Genomic DNA, 17,727 nt, shown 5'->3' with positions numbered 1-17,727 from the left:
AAATGGAATAAGAACAGAATTTACAATAATAGTGGGAAAATGGATAGAAAATAGATATAATATAATATAGGAGTATAGATAGTGGCTAAAACAATATGACTGTATTTTATATATAAATATAAAGTGCAACAGCACAAGCAAAAATGTTATACACATTTAAATACTGTTCTTTTAACCGAGATACAGGCTGCAAAAGGTCTTGTGACTATCTAGGTCTAGTAATTATTCCATATTGGATTAGTTTGGATGCGTCTCTATTGTTCTTTGGCACTTTTTTGAAACAAAAATGTTATTGAGCATTTCCTCTGGCCTTAGTTCGATGGCTATAAAGATTTTGTTCAGGAAAGTCGTTTATATGGACATGTCCATATTAAAAGCACTATTCAAATAAAATCTAGTTTAATTGAATTTTACATCCTTAAAATCTATAGCTTAGTGCTTAGTTTTTATGACATGATTCAGCTACTGGGACAAGCCTTCATGAATACATGTGTTGGAGGGAATTAGCCTGAGAATCTTCTATTCCCTTAACCTCATTACTCAAAGTAATGAAGCTGCCTAAATCATCTCATTAGTAATTACTCATTCTCTAATCCAGTGTCTGGACCCCTTGTGGGTCTATAAACCCCTTGTGATCCACCCTATAATTGCTTAGGGCTCTTTTCTATATACATATATATATATAAAGTATCGAGAATATATATATATATATATATATATATATATATATATATATATATATATATATATATATATATATATATATATGAGAGAGAGAGTAGTGAGAGCAGTTCTGCTGTGGAGGTAGCAGAGATGAGGATGTTGAGGTTCTATTTAGGAGTGACGAGGATGGACAGGATTAGGAACGAGCACATCAGAGGGACAGCTCAGGTTGGCAGTTTTGGGGACAAGGTCAGAAAGGCTAGATTGAGATGGTTTGGACATGTACAGAGGAGGGAGATGGTTATATTGGTAGAAGGATGTTGGAGATGGAGCTGCCAGGTAAGAGCTCAAGAGGAAGGACAAAGAGGAGATATGTGGATGTGTTAAATGAGGACATGAAGGTAACTGGTGCGAGAGTAGAGGATGCTGAGGATAGAGTTAGGTGGAAACAGATGATTCTGGAAAGCAGAAAGAAGAAGAAGAAGAAGCATCCTAATTCATATAAATTAGACTTGATATAATAAAATGGGCAATGACATTAGCCAAGACCACTGCATATTACCACTGCTACAAAGCCGTGCTCTAAACTCACTGGATCTTGTTATCACCTCTGCCAATTATTTCTTTTACTTCCCTATTGTTGAATGGGAAAAATGGCTTCAAACCAAAGCACTTATCCGTTAAATACTGTCAAATTATATACAGTCAAATTAAACTAAACTAGGTGTCTAAACCCTGAAATGCCTGTAATGGCTTTATGTTATGTGGAGTATTTACCTTTCAATGTACAACATATACATCCCAAGATACATTTCAATAATCAAGTTAATACATTCATGTGCAGTTACTGAAATATTTATTTATTCTTAATCCTTTCTTTTTTTAACTTCTTATGTTGAATTCTTGTCCGGTGTTATGTTTAAATGCCCTTGTTGCTTTCTAAGAGTTGCCCCACTAAATTTTATTGTATTGTATACTAGGAACAATAAAATATTTCTTATCTATATCCTATTGTCTGGATAATGCAGGAAACCTAGCTGCTTTTACAACCTGCTAAATTGCTCACCGAGCAAAAACCAGTTCCAGAGTATGCCAGAGTTATGTACATGCTCTCATGTAGGATTCTACGTGACAAATAAATCATTTCAGAAGTAAATATGTGCTTACGTGTCGAAAACATGTGGTGCATTTTAAGCTTAAGGAAAGACACTCTATCTGGTTTCTAGCTAATATAACAAGCTGTTGTTTTTTTTGTGTTTGTTTGGGGTTTTTTTTAATTAAAGAAGAATATGTCTGTTTATTGCTGTCATAATATACATCAAGTGATACATGCTGTTATTGGGAAATAATCAACTTCTGTCTGCTCAGTACATCGTGTGTCACCACATCACACCACCCTAGATTTTGACAAGTACTGTGTGTGTTTGTGCATTTGTATTCTATGCCATTTATTCATTAACCTTAGGTATAGCTTACCTTAAAAAAAAAAAAAAAAGTGGGCATGGCCCAGTGCACAGAGCAACTGGTGTTACAGCTCTGTGATTTCACTTTTACTTTGAGCACGTTGATATATAAATAGATTCTCACATTTCTGCGGGAATTACAGTATGGGTTGTGAGGGAAGTGTCATGGACATCCCTGACAACGAATATGACTCTACATGGGACGATAAAAATGAAGAGCATTTCGGCATGGCGGAGGTAAATGTTTACTTGTCCAGCAAACCTTTTTTAAGCTGTTAATAGAATACTTGTTTTATAGTAAGATAACGAAAGTTAAACAGAGTGCACTTTACATAAGGTGTGGTCCAGAAGAGGTTGGGCTGGAATTTAGAGCTGTGCTTTGGTGCAAATATTACAGACATTTCCTGTGTGATCATGTGGTTTGTTGTTTGTTGATTGTTGTTACATGGTTATATAAAATAATATAATCTAATATGCTGAAGGAGCTTTTGAACAGAACAAATCCATTACCTGTGTGATTAAATAAAACCACAAAAAAAATAAAATCACTATAGGAACGTGTACATTTCCTTTAATGATTATGAGAATAAACCTATTAAGAAAAATGAGCTTCAGCTAACAGATGCTATTATAAGTACTGTTAAGTAATGATAACGGGAGTATGAATTTGTAGCTTAACTGACTAATTCAAGTTTGACTTCAATTCATTTCGAATTTATTGATCGTATAGGTAATTAAGCAGCAGACATGGAGAGCACACAGAAACCTGGAGGCTGCATGGGACATGCAAAACTACAGGCGTAGCTGTCGAGTAAGTTTAACAACCATCATAGCCCTCAGTCCCAGTCTTACTGAACAGAGGTTACCTGCATATCCCAGGCATCGCAATGTTGGTATATTTTTGTGTTTTCTGCATTAATGTTTTTGGGTTTTTTTTTATCCATAGTACATCAGACATGCTTATATGGTACATGGTCAAGTGAGTATTCCATTACTTACACTTTCAACAGAACTGTGCTTTAAGGACAATTGCTTTAAAATCATCATTAATCATTATTGTTTCATTTTTACAGGATCATCATTTCCATAATCTTCATTTTTATCAAAATAGAATTCCCTCTCACCCTGATGGTATAGTATGCATATTTAGCAAATTGATGTATTTACTAATTGCAGTGATATCCTTTTTAATAATAGATTCTTTTCCTCTGCCATTTTAATTAGTTAGTTTGTTTTTTCCAAGGTGTAAATATTGAAGATTTTCACACGAAATGGTTTGGTGATTACACAAGGCTGGAAAATGTGCATTCCTACATTCAGTGGTAAGTGAATAGTAATATTAACATCTTATAGGCTGGTAATGTTTATACAACAGTTTACTAATCTGCGTGGACAAGTTGTGTTCCCAGCAAGCTTCAGACAAAAAGATAGAAAGAGGGAAATTTCACTGAGTGCACCAATAACTGCTGAATTATAATTTTTACCATTTTATACCGTTATAAAGGTTGTTTCCGACTCAAGAGCCAGGGGTAAATTATAGTGCACATGTCCTTACCCCAACAGAAATCAGGGTAGGCAAATTTTTATTACGGTATTTATATAAGCTCTTGTCATTTGTTTTGATATTAATAGTAATTTTGATTTCTAATAGTTTGTTATTTTCTCATTAAATTGTTTGCAGTAGATGCAAAAAATGCAATTGCAATAAAACATGGTAGATTTCTATATTGTAAATCCTAAAACGTTATGATTTTTAGTACAAAATTAAAGCCAAACTGACAAAACTATATTTTTCAGCTCTAGGAGAGTGTTTATATAGAATTATATGGAAAATAGTCTTAACAAATGACAACACCAGATATGAAGGTTAAATATTAACAGATATTTAAAACAAACTGAACGAGTGTTTTATTTTTCAGCATTTTCATAAAGATATGATGGTAAAGAAAAGACTGTTAAAGTCTTACAAGCTCATGTTGGACTTTTATGGAATACGGCTTGTCAGTGAGGAAACTGGAAAGGTGAAACGTGCACAAAACTGGAGAGAACGATTTGAAAACCTAAACAGGTGAATGTTGTCTTCTGTTTCTAGGTAATGTATCTATGTTATGTGATTAAATTCTGAATGCTTATTTGTCTTTTTGTGTTTAATGTAACAGAAACACGCACAACACTCTTCGCATCACCCGCATCCTAAAGTGCCTGGGTTTACTGGGGTTTAGTCACTATCAAGCACCGCTGGTTCACTTCTTCCTTGAGGAGACTCTGGTGCATGACACACTTCCACGAGTAAAGCAGAGCGCTCTGGACTACTTTATGTTTGCAGTTCTGGACAAGCGTCAACGAAAAGAACTGATCAGATTTGCCTTCTGGTATTTTGAGCCAAAAGACAAATTTGTGTGGTGTCCTAGAAGGATTCAAAGGAATTTTTTGAAAGAAATGACACAAAAGAAACATCATTCCCATACACAGGCTTGTGCAAGAAGGGAAGAAATTCACCACCAATTAGGTTATAGAAAACAGCAGACAGCGGACTTCCCTAGAAGTCAAAATAGTGCAAGGAACGAGGGCACGAAGTGCAGGACGAAGAAAAATAGATCCTAGAAATCTCACACAAACTATACTGTATAACAGAGCTCAGAGTCGTAGACAGAACCAGAACAGTGTGGCCAGGATGGACTTGGTCTTTTAATTATCGCAGCAAAACAACTCACCAATCTCAAATGTATACAGTATAAAGTAAAAAGTCATTTATTTCAGGTGGTATTTATTTGCTTAACACACAGTTGAACTGATGTTAGGTAACATTAATTCATGTTTTTTTGTTTTTTTCATTCATTATCCTGTGTTAAACAGCAGTCTTGTTTACAAGATGTACAATAAAAGTCCATGTGATTGGAGTTGGATTATTTAGAGTTACCATCTAACCACCACTCTTGATGCAATGGTAAAAATTTCAGAAGGGTGTTATGGTTATTTAGATAACATTCAAAGTTTTTTGTAGTTTTGTAGTTTTATGTAACTGCAATGCAATTTTAGTCATAACGAGTCTTTTTTAAAAAAAAAATAAATATATGTATATATATTTCTATTGTTCTGTATGATTGTGGATCTCACTGTATCTTAAAATGAGAATATATATATATATATATATATATATATATATATATATATATATATATATATATATATATATATATATATATAAATTCACCTTTGATTTGATGGTTTAAAATATGTTTATTAATCACTTCCACATCATTTTCCACAATATTTGTACAAACTGAAAAATATTGACTATTGCACCTTTAATTTGAAGGTACCTGGAAATATCTGGACTCAAAAGTCGGGAAATAAAGTTCACAATTTTTGGGGGAAAAAAATGTAAACATTTTTAACTACAGTATTTTTGTTTATTTATTTGTTTGTTTGTTTGTTTGTTTTTGTAGTATTTCTGAAACATTTAAAAACAATTTAAACAATTTAAAAAGTACTTTTACTTCCTGGTAAAGCTGAGTATAGAAAACGTGAGCCTAAGTCACGTGACACGTGTAATAAACATAACACTTTGACACTTTATCTCCCCCCCACACACACACACACACAAACACACATACACGAACACACACACACACTTAGAGAAGATCTAATGCTTGTTCTGGTCATTATCATACATTTCCTTGTTTCCCTTTCTTTTGGTAGGGATTGTTTTTTAGCCCCAATGTTAAGCAATGCGTAAATAAACGTTGGTGCATGAAGAGCTTTTACTTTCGCTTTCTCCGAAAAGTAAAGTATGGGTGTGTTTCGGTGTGTTGTTAAACTGCTGTACCAGTCACTGCTGTTTCTTTTTAGACTTCCTCGTCCTGTTTTCGGCTTTATTTCGTGGCTGTTCGGCGCTTTGGGTAAATTTGGCAGGTTTGAGATACAGGATCGTGCTATGGACTATTATGGTGATCATTATGACTCGACATGGGAAGAAGACAATGGCCATGAGGACACTGGAGAGGTAAAACTGCCAGGTTATATTATGAGTAATATTACTGATTCATACTGGTGTTTTGTTTCCTTTTCCTTAAATATACATATATATATAAATCAATTAAATCATCAATTAACAAAATGGAAAGTAAATGAACAGATAAGAAACCCACCCTTTGCCTACAAAAGAGCATCGATTATTTCAAACAGTTTTTGAAGGAGCATCCCGGAGAAGTAATCACAGATCTTCTGTAGGATGTAAACTTCCAAATCCTCCTGTCTCTTCTTGTGATCCCAGATAGACCCGATGATGTTGAGATCAAGGATCTCTGGAGGCCAAACCAACTCTTCCAGTACCCTTTCTACGTTCTTCTCTATGCTTAAGATAATTCATAATGACATTGGCAGTATGTTTGTGCTCATTGTCCTGCTGTAGAATAAAATTTGGGGTCATTCAGACTCCTCCCTGGAGGTATTGCATGATGGATCTGCATGTATTTTTCAGCATTGAGGACACCATTAATCCTGATCCAGTTTGCAGAAATGCAGCCCCAAACCTCCAAGGAACCTCCACCATGCTTTAATGTTGCCTGCACACACTCATTTTTGCACTCTCCAGCAATTCAGCAAACAACCTGCCTGCAAATATTTTACATTTTATAATTCACCAGGCGCCCTGTGATGGGTTGGCACTCCGTCCAGGGTGTATCCTGCCTTGATGCCCGATGATGCCTGAGATAGGCACAGGCTCCCCGTGACCCGAGGTAGTTCGGATAAGCGGTAGAAGATGAATGAATGAATGAATTCACCAGGCCAGAGCACCTGCTGCCAATTTTCTGCACCCCCAGTTCCTTTTTTCTTGCATATTTGAGTCTTGTTTTCACGTTGACTGTATTGCTTTTTGGCCACAATTCTTCCATGACTTCTCCAGACAGTAGATGGGTCCCACTGGTTTCCTCCAGTTCTTTGCTGAGGGCACTGCTGGACATTTTCCGATGTCAAAGGAAAGTGATCATGATGTGTCTTTCATCTGCTGCATTAAGTTTCCTTGGCCAACCACTGTGTCTATGGCCCTCAACATTGCCTGTTTCTTTGTGATTCTTCAAAACATCCTGAACAGCACAGTCTAAAAAACCCCAGACCTTGCTGATGTAGTATAACTACCTTGTGTCTTCTGTGGTGTTTCTGTTTCAGATAATGTCTGTGTTTCATTCTACATATGGAATTGACGATCATTAGCACCTGCTTGGTATAATTGATTAGTAAAGCCCTGACTGATCCTTCAAAATCCCTGATTTTGTGGAATTGTACAAAGTGTGCAAGTAGAAGAACTAATGCTAGTTTTAAGCCAAAGGGTAGTAACACCAAATACTGATTTGATTTCTTTTTGCTCACTTTGCATTTTGTAAATTGATAAAAACAAACAATTAAAATCTGTATTTTTGAAAGCATTTTTACTTTACAGCATTTCTTCACACCTGCCTAAAACTTTTGCACATTACTTTATAATAAATAACTTTATTAATAACTTTAGTTGGTTTTCACAACTTGTACTTTATATATATTTATTTACAGTTCCGATTATGTTGTTTGGACTAGGCCTCTGATTTAGCTATTCCTTAATAAAATGAAGAATACTAGTGATTTTATTTGTATGCCGTGCTTAAATATTTTATATGTGGACCATTAATGCGTGTAAAACATGTTTTATTCGTGTATTTTTATGTTTGATACTTGTCTGCTAGTCTTTTTTCAAAACACTAATGTGTAGTTTAATATTTTTATGACTACTGCATTTCAAATTTCAAAGTTAACCATGAGTATCGTTTCATTTTCTGTTACAGGGGTCATTTAGTGCACACAGGAACACATATGCTGCAAAAGACATGCAAATCTTTAGACGCAAGTCTAGGGTAAGTTGTGATGCACAACATATATAGTAGAGTTTTTAATATTTCTTTGTGATTCAAAGAAACAATTCAGTTATTCCCTTATTGAACTGAGGATTTCCATGAGTGTTGCTTTGGATATTACAATATATATATAGATATAGATAGATACGACAAAAGCAGCATGATTCAGACTGTAGTTCATGCTAAAGACAAATAATAGTTTTATAGTATTGCACTTGTTCCAATACGTAATCAAAAACCTTGTATAGTAAAAGCTTTACATAATGTTTACTATAAGAGGATTTAGAATTTTTGGAAGCAGTCTCCACCCGCCTCGTCCTCATTATAAATATAAGTCTAAGCTAAGTCTAATGTTGCACTTAATGGTGACATCATATATATAATATAGATCATACTGATATAAATTATAGATAAAGATAGCAGTATTTATAGCAGTTTCTGTGCCAGTGACTGACAGAAATTCGGGTTCCGGATCAGAGTCTGCCTCTTGTACATTATTCTAGATAAAAACAACGTACAAAATTAATAAACGCTGTGTGTTTCATTTATACTGCAGAAAACCTCCGAACATCTTAAAGACTGGACAGATGATATGAATGACGTGAGTATTATATTTTCTGTATGTTATCTTTTCTTTTGAAATACTGTCAGTGTTTCTTATCTCATATTATCTACATTTGTACCTCTTTAATAATGAGTTATCTGTACGATCTGTAATTGTTGAACTTGCAGGACATAGACTTACCGAATTGGCGATTTTACACAAATGAGAAAAAGTTCAACCCTGGAGGTACGTCACACATTTAATGACAGATTATACAGATATATTAAATCTTTAAGATCAAAATAAAGATTTATTATTTGTTCTTTGTCTTCAGGTGTGTACATTGATGATTTTCACAGTTACTGGTTTGGTAATTATGACGATCTGGAATATGTGCACTCCTACATTCAATGGTAACTATATTACTACATTGTTGTTTCTTGTTTCTTTTTATATTTACTGATGTGAAGATTTCATGCAAACTAAAATGGGTTTCCTGCATTTATCCTTTTATCCTTGTTCTATATAAGTGTTATATTCAGACATTGCTCTAATTTCTTCACAGGCTGTTTCCAATTCAGGAGATGGGAATGAACTTTGCATCACGTGAACTAAGCCTAACAGAAATAAAGGTAAGTGCTGTAATATGTTTCAAAATCGTGAACATGATGCAATGTCATCCAACTAAACATTAGGCACTTTATGAAGAAAAACTTATGAGGTATAAAATTAGAAATCTAACATATTTTGCAGCTGTTCCATGAGGATGACGAGGTTAAGAAAAGACTGTTGACGTCTTACAAGCTCATGTTGGACTTTTACGGAATACGGCTTGTCAGTGAAGACACTGGAGAGGTGGAACGTGCACAAAACTGGAGAAAACGATTTGAAAACCTAAACAGGTGAATGCTGTCTTCTGTTTCTAGGTAATGTATCTATGTTGTGTGATTAAATCCTGAATGCTTATTTGTCTTTTTGTGTTTAATGTAACAGAAACACGCACAACAATCTTCGCATCACCCGCATCCTAAAGTGCCTGGGTTTACTGGGGTTTAGTCACTATCAAGCACCGCTGGTTCACTTCTTCCTTGAGGAGACTCTGGTGCATGACACACTTCCACGTGTAAAGCAGAGTGCTCTGGACTACTTTATGTTTGCAGTTCTGGACAAGCGTCAACGAAAAGAACTGATCAGATTTGCCTTCTGGTATTTTGAGCCAAAAGACAAATTTGTGTGGTGTCCTAGAAGCATTTATAATGAATTCTTACAGGACGAAGGGCCACCGATCCTCAAATTCAGTACTAGTCTTAGTGAAGGAGTGTCAAATGATTCGACCTCTCAGAGTGATAAGAATGAGCTGAAGAACAGCGGAGTACAAAATAAAGATGACGCTGGAACAGGTGAAGGCACAAATAATGATAAATGTCACAGCAGCGAAAGCAGAAAAGATAAGAATGTGTCAGATTTGTGTCAGGAGTCTGAAAAACCAGCTCTACCCATCCCTGGTGCAGGAAATGCAAATATGAGTGGCATTAATGAAAATAATAAAGCTCTGTCAGGAGTTAATTCTCAGCATGACAGTCACATAGCTTCAGAAAGTCAAGCTACAATCCAGAAGGATGACGGTAAAGCAAGAAACGAGAAACATCCAAATTCTGAACAAAAGGCTACAGAGAAATCAGATAAGAATGGTAGTGATTACGCTGAATCATCCAAGCAGTCTGAGGTTCTGAGTGGTGATAAAAACTTTGGCAATAGCACAACCAGTTCAGAAAGCACTAATGAAAACATACAAACTGCAAATCACAGCAGGGAAAGCGAGAACGCCGCAAAAGAAACACCTCTATCAGGGAGTGAGCAACGAGATCAAGGAGACAAATTGGAGAAAGGCAATAAAGTTGAGTTAATATCAAAGGTTTCTGGAAACGATTCCAAAGAAAATGGTTCAGAAGAAAACCAGATGAGTGTCAGTGAATCGCCAGAAGACAGTGTGGTGACTGGAAGTGGAACTCACAATGAGGCAAATTCTGACGCACACTATGAAGCAGATATGAATAGTGAAAAATATACTGAATCAGAGGGAAGCATCGTGGGGAATCTGCAAGAAGGAGGAGAACTGCAAAGCCAAGAAAATGCACTGAAAAGAACAGAAGAAGTAGGTGAGAAGAAAAAAGATGGAGTAAATCAATCTATGGAAGACAGTCCTATTGAGTTGAGTCCTAGCCATGCTGTCACATCAAACGATAATGAATATACAGACTCAGGAGATGTTAAGGATGGAGAGAACACTGAATCTGAACCAGACATGGCTCCTGTTAGTGATGTTAACTCCTTTCAGGTTATTCCTGGTAAGGACACTGAGACAGGAGAGGGAAAGGAAGAAAAGTCTTTTGAGGAAGAAAAGACAGAAATTGGGTGTGTAAAAGATGGAGGAAATGAACAAGAGGTGAATATTGTTTGAGCAGAGATGTTTAAGAGATCGTGTTTAAGGTTATAGGGTGCTACGTATTAAAACGTGTCGTTTTATATGATTGTTTATGATTTCAGCATTCTTTATCAAAATTCGTGTTGGAGTCAGGGCCAATCTCAGGAACAGGTGGTAACACACCCTGAATGGAACAATACAAATCTCACCTATTTTATTAATCTGAACAAGAATAGGATTGCTGCAAATGTGGATTGCTGCAAATGTATTAATATCAAACTGTAGACTATATAAATTATGTAGTAATTTTGATGTGTGTAATAAACAGAGCATAAATTAATGACTGTGTCTCTCTTCGATGTCCCATAATTTGAGATAATTAAAAATGCCACCTAATTAGAAAAAGATTAAGCCATAGGGGTCTGTAGAAGACGTTCTGTGCTGGATTCCTATCAGGGCTCGGAGTTTGTATTAAATAAACAGCATGATACTGTAGTGAGATGTTTGATTGATTTGCTAAAACATAATTTCATCAAGACTGATGAACAATATTGACACTTTTATAAATATATTATTGGCACATTTGAGTGAAATTTTAAAGGAAGGAGGCTTTCTTGCCTCCGCTTGTAAATTTAGGTGAAATGGAAAATGTTAGGGGCTAATTTATGTACTGATATGTGGAGTAAGATTTGTTAAGCTAACACACATCAAGTTGCTAGCTTGTCACTGGTAGCTTTTACAAATAAAAATAACATAATTATACACACACACACTACCCCATCTGTCACATCATTGGGGGCTATTGGGTAATTGTTTAAAAGGGCCACTGGAAAAGGCGCAAATCAAAACCACAGAGGGATGGCTCCTGTTAGTGATGTTAACTCCTTTCAGTTTATTCCTGGTAAGGACACAGAGACAGGAGAGGGCAATGAAGAAATGTCTTTTGAGGAAGAAAAGTCTTATTAGCCCTTTAACAAACAGTCCAGCATTAGGCACTTTATTAGCCCTTTAACAAAAAGTCCAGCCTTAGGCACTTTATTAGCCCTTTAACAAAAAGTCCAGCATTAGGCACTTTATTAGCCCTTTAACAAACAGTCCAGCATTAGGCACTTTATTAGCCCTTTAACAAAAAGTCCAGCCTTAGGCACTTTATTAGCCCTTTAACAAAAAGTCCAGCCTTAGGCACTTTATTAGCCCTTTAACAAAAAGTCCAGCATTAGGCACTTTATTAGCCCTTTAACAAACAGTCCAGCCTTAGGCACTTTATTAGCCCTTTAACAAACAGTCCAGCATTAGGCACTTTATTAGCCCTTTAACAAAAAGTCCAGCCTTAGGCACTTTATTAGCCCTTTAACAAACGGTCCAGCATTAGGCACTTTATTAGCCCTTTAACAAACAGTCCAGCATTAGGCACTTTATTAGCCCTTTAACAAACAGTCCAGCATTAGGCACTTTATTAGCCCTTTAACAAACGGTCCAGCATTAGGCGCTTTATTAGCCCTTTAACAAAAAGTCCAGCATTAGGCACTTTATTAGCCCTTTAACAAAAAGTCCAGCATTAGGCACTTTATTAGCCCTTTAAAAAACGGTCCAGCATTAGGCACTTTATTAGCCCTTTAACAAACAGTCCAGCATTAGGCACTTTATTAGCCCTTTAACAAAAAGTCCAGCATTAGGCACTTTATTAGCCCTTTAACAAACGGTCCAGCATTAGGCACTTTATTAGCCCTTTAACAAACAGTCCAGCATTAGGCACTTTATTAGCCCTTTAACAAAAAGTCCAGCATTAGGCACTTTATTAGCCCTTTAACAAACAGTCCAGCATTAGGCACTTTATTAGCCCTTTAACAAACAGTCCAGCATTAGGCACTTTACTAGCCCTTTAACAAACAGTCCAGCATTAGGCACTTTATTAGCCCTTTAACAAACGGTCCAGCATTAGGCACTTTATTAGCCCTTTAACAAACAGTCCAGCATTAGGCACTTTATTAGCCCTTTAACAAAAAGTCCAGCATTAGGCACTTTATTAGCCCTTTAACAAAAAGTCCAGCATTAGGCACTTTATTAGCCCTTTAACAAACAGTCCAGCATTAGGCACTTTATTAGCCCTTTAACAAAAAGTCCAGCATTAGGCACTTTATTAGCCCTTTAACAAACGGTCCAGCATTAGGCACTTTATTAGCCCTTTAACAAACGGTCCAGCATTAGGCACTTTATTAGCCCTTTAACAAACGGTCCAGCATTAGGCACTTTATTAGCCCTTTAACAAACAGTCCAGCATTAGGCACTTTATTAGCCCTTTAACAAAAAGTCCAGCATTAGGCACTTTATTAGCCCTTTAACAAACAGTCCAGCATTAGGCACTTTATTAGCCCTTTAACAAACAGTCCAGCATTAGGCACTTTATTAGCCCTTTAACAAAAAGTCCAGCATTAGGCACTTTATTAGCCCTTTAACAAAAAGTCCAGCATTAGGCACTTTATTAGCCCTTTAACAAAAAGTCCAGCATTAGGCACTTTATTAGCCCTTTAACAAACAGTCCAGCATTAGGCACTTTATTAGCCCTTTAACAAAAAGTCCAGCATTAGGCACTTTATTAGCCCTTTAACAAACAGTCCAGCATTAGGCACTTTATTAGCCCTTTAACAAACCGTCCAGCATTAGGCACTTTATTAGCCCTTTAACAAACAGTCCAGCATTAGGCACTTTATTAGCCCTTTAACAAACAGTCCAGCATTAGGCACTTTATTAGCCCTTTAACAAAAAGTCCAGCATTAGGCACTTTATTAGCCCTTTAACAAAAAGTCCAGCATTAGGCACTTTATTAGCCCTTTAACAAACAGTCCAGCATTAGGCACTTTATTAGCCCTTTAACAAAAAGTCCAGCATTAGGCACTTTATTAGCCCTTTAACAAACGGTCCAGCATTAGGCGCTTTATTAGCCCTTTAACAAAAAGTCCAGCATTAGGCACTTTATTAGCCCTTTAACAAAAAGTCCAGCATTAGGCACTTTATTAGCCCTTTAACAAACAGTCCAGCATTAGGCGCTTTATTAGCCCTTTAACAAACGGTCCAGCATTAGGCACTTTATTAGCCCTTTAACAAAAAGTCCAGCATTAGGCATTTTATTAGCCCTTTAACAAACGGTCCAGCATTAGGCGCTTTATTAGCCCTTTAACAAACAGTCCAGCATTAGGCACTTTATTAGCCCTTTAACAAAAAGTCCAGCATTAGGCACTTTATTAGCCCTTTAACAAACAGTCCAGCATCAGGCACTTTATTAGCCCTTTAACAAACAGTCCAGCCTTAGGCTCTTTATTAGCCCTTTATCAGCCCTTTAACAAAAAGTCCAGCATTAGGCACTTTATTAGCCCTTTAACAAAAAGTCCAGCATTAGGCACTTTATTAGCCCTTTAACAAAAAGTCCAGCATTAGGCACTTTATTAGCCCTTTAACAAAAAGTCCAGCATTAGGCACTTTATTAGCCCTTTAACAAACAGTCCAGCATTAGGCACTTTATTAGCCCTTTAACAAAAAGTCCAGCATTAGGCACTTTATTAGCCCTTTAACAAAAAGTCCAGCATTAGGCACTTTATTAGCCCTTTAACAAACAGTCCAGCATTAGGCACTTTATTAGCCCTTTAACAAAAAGTCCAGCATTAGGCACTTTATTAGCCCTTTAACAAACAGTCCAGCATTAGGCACTTTATTAGCCCTTTAACAAAAAGTCCAGCATTAGGCACTTTATTAGCCCTTTAACAAACAGTCCAGCATTAGGCACTTTATTAGCCCTTTAACAAACAGTCCAGCATTAGGCACTTTATTAGCCCTTTAACAAACAGTCCAGCATTAGGCACTTTATTAGCCCTTTAACAAACAGTCCAGCATTAGGCACTTTATTAGCCCTTTAACAAAAAGTCCAGCATTAGGCACTTTATTAGCCCTTTAACAAACAGTCCAGCATTAGGCACTTTATTAGCCCTTTAACAAACAGTCCAGCATTAGGCACTTTATTAGCCCTTTAACAAAAAGTCCAGCATTAGGCACTTTATTAGCCCTTTAACAAAAAGTCCAGCATTAGGCACTTTATTAGCCCTTTAACAAACAGTCCAGCATTAGGCACTTTATTAGCCCTTTAACAAAAAGTCCAGCATTAGGCACTTTATTAGCCCTTTAACAAACGGTCCAGCATTAGGCACTTTATTAGCCCTTTAACAAAAAGTCCAGCATTAGGCACTTTATTAGCCCTTTAACAAAAAGTCCAGCATTAGGCACTTTATTAGCCCTTTAACAAACGGTCCAGCATTAGGCACTTTATTAGCCCTTTAACAAAAAGTCCAGCATTAGGCACTTTATTAGCCCTTTAACAAAAAGTCCAGCATTAGGCACTTTATTAGCCCTTTAACAAACAGTCCAGCATTAGGCGCTTTATTAGCCCTTTAACAAACGGTCCAGCATTAGGCACTTTATTAGCCCTTTAACAAAAAGTCCAGCACTTTAACAAAAAGTCCAGCATTAGGCACTTTATTAGCCCTTTAACAAACAGTCCAGCATTAGGCACTTTATTAGCCCTTTAACAAACAGTCCAGCATTAGGCACTTTATTAGCCCTTTAACAAACAGTCCAGCATTAGGCACTTTATTAGCCCTTTAACAAACAGTCCAGCATTAGGCACTTTATTAGCCCTTTAACAAACAGTCCAGCATTAGGCACTTTATTAGCCCTTTAACAAAAAGTCCAGCATTAGGCACTTTATTAGCCCTTTAACAAAAAGTCCAGCATTAGGCACTTTATTAGCCCTTTAACAAACAGTCCAGCATTAGGCACTTTATTAGCCCTTTAACAAAAAGTCCAGCATTAGGCACTTTATTAGCCCTTTAACAAACAGTCCAGCATTAGGCACTTTATTAGCCCTTTAACAAAAAGTCCAGCATTAGGCACTTTATTAGCCCTTTAACAAACAGTCCAGCATTAGGCACTTTATTAGCCCTTTAACAAACAGTCCAGCATTAGGCACTTTATTAGCCCTTTAACAAAAAGTCCAGCATTAGGCACTTTATTATCACTTTAGCCTTTAAAAGTCCAGCATTAGGCACTTTATAACCATACAAGTCCAGCATTAGGCACTTTATTAGCCCTTTAACAAACAGTCCAGCATTAGGCACTTTATTAGCCCTTTAACAAACAGTCCAGCATTAGGCACTTTATTAGCCCTTTAACAAACAGTCCAGCATTAGGCACTTTATTAGCCCTTTAACAAAAAGTCCAGCATTAGGCACTTTATTAGCCCTTTAACAAACAGTCCAGCATTAGGCACTTTATTAGCCCTTTAACAAACAGTCCAGCATTAGGCACTTTATTAGCCCTTTAACAAAAGGTCCAGCATTAGGCACTTTATTAGCCCTTTAACAAACAGTCCAGCATTAGGCACTTTATTAGCCCTTTAACAAAAAGTCCAGCATTAGGCACTTTATTAGCCCTTTAACAAACAGTCCAGCATTAGGCACTTTATTAGCCCTTTAACAAACAGTCCAGCATTAGGCACTTTATTAGCCCTTTAACACAAAGTCCAGCATTAGGCACTTTATTAGCCCTTTAACAAACAGTCCAGCATTAGGCACTTTATTAGCCCTTTAACAAACAGTCCAGCATTAGGCACTTTATTAGCCCTTTAACAAACAGTCCAGCATTAGGCACTTTATTAGCCCTTTAACAAAAAGTCCAGCATTAGGCACTTTATTAGCCCTTTAACAAAAAGTCCAGCATTAGGCACTTTATTAGCCCTTTAACAAAAAGTCCAGCATTAGGCACTTTATTAGCCCTTTAACAAACAGTCCAGCATTAGGCACTTTATTAGCCCTTTAACAAAAAGTCCAGCATTAGGCACTTTATTAGCCCTTTAACAAAAAGTCCAGCATTAGGCACTTTATTAGCCCTTTAACAAACAGTCCAGCATTAGGCACTTTATTAGCCCTTTAACAAACAGTCCAGCATTAGGCACTTTATTAGCCCTTTAACAAAAAGTCCAGCATTAGGCACTTTATTAGCCCTTTAACAAAAAGTCCAGCATTAGGCACTTTATTAGCCCTTTAACAAACAGTCCAGCATTAGGCACTTTATTAGCCCTTTAACAAACAGTCCAGCATTAGGCACTTTATTAGCCCTTTAACAAAAAGTCCAGCATTAGGCACTTTATTAGCCCTTTAACAAAAAGTCCAGCATTAGGCACTTTATTAGCCCTTTAACAAACAGTCCAGCATTAGGCACTTTATTAGCCCTTTAACAAACAGTCCAGCATTAGGCACTTTATTAGCCCTTTAACAAACAGTCCAGCATTAGGCACTTTATTAGCCCTTTAACAAAAAGTCCAGCATTAGGCACTTTATTAGCCCTTTAACAAAAAGTCCAGCATTAGGCACTTTATTAGCCCTTTAACAAAAAGTCCAGCATTAGGCACTTTATTAGCCCTTTAACAAACAGTCCAGCATTAGGCACTTTATTAGCCCTTTAACAAACAGTCCAGCATTAGGCACTTTATTAGCCCTTTAACAAAAAGTCCAGCATTAGGCACTTTATTAGCCCTTTAACAAACAGTCCAGCATTAGGCACTTTATTAGCCCTTTAACAAACAGTCCAGCATTAGACACTTTATTAGCCCTTTAACAAACAGTCCAGCATTAGGCACTTTATTAGCCCTTTAACAAAAAGTCCAGCATTAGGCACTTTATTAGCCCTTTAACA

The 17,727-nt window shown here is 36.6% G+C and overlaps 2 protein-coding genes across 3 annotated transcripts; both read left to right on the top strand.

Annotated features, from left to right (window-relative positions):
* Positions 1-2,166: 2,166 nt before the first annotated feature.
* LOC132838036 (opioid growth factor receptor-like) lies at positions 2,167-5,192 on the top strand. The gene is made up of 8 exons (XM_060858138.1): positions 2,167-2,363; positions 2,857-2,937; positions 3,073-3,105; positions 3,200-3,257; positions 3,370-3,448; positions 3,631-3,697; positions 4,046-4,194; positions 4,286-5,192. Exons 1-8 carry the CDS (start codon positions 2,271-2,273, stop codon positions 4,728-4,730), a joined length of 1,005 nt encoding a protein of 334 aa, XP_060714121.1. The 5' UTR covers positions 2,167-2,270; the 3' UTR covers positions 4,731-5,192.
* A 513-nt stretch (positions 5,193-5,705) lies between these two features.
* Positions 5,706-11,241, top strand: LOC132838035 (opioid growth factor receptor-like protein 1). Of its 2 annotated transcripts, XM_060858137.1 has the most exons (9): positions 5,706-5,824; positions 5,979-6,132; positions 7,949-8,017; positions 8,574-8,618; positions 8,750-8,807; positions 8,896-8,974; positions 9,127-9,193; positions 9,315-9,463; positions 9,555-11,241. In XM_060858137.1, the coding sequence occupies exons 2-9, from the start codon at positions 6,064-6,066 to the stop codon at positions 11,020-11,022; spliced, it is 2,004 nt and encodes a 667-aa protein (XP_060714120.1). In that variant the 5' UTR covers positions 5,706-5,824; positions 5,979-6,063; the 3' UTR covers positions 11,023-11,241. The 2 variants fall into 2 exon arrangements, with proteins under 2 accessions (XP_060714120.1, XP_060714119.1); XM_060858136.1 differs by having other exon boundaries at positions 5,711-6,132.
* The last annotated feature ends 6,486 nt before the right edge of the window (positions 11,242-17,727 follow it).

Source organism: Tachysurus vachellii, chromosome 22 (genome assembly GCF_030014155.1).
Source record: "Tachysurus vachellii isolate PV-2020 chromosome 22, HZAU_Pvac_v1, whole genome shotgun sequence".
NCBI classification, from domain to species: domain Eukaryota; kingdom Metazoa; phylum Chordata; class Actinopteri; order Siluriformes; family Bagridae; genus Tachysurus; species Tachysurus vachellii.
The sequence above is the reverse complement of the archived record's forward strand: the minus strand, read 5'-3'. Positions and strand labels throughout refer to the sequence as shown.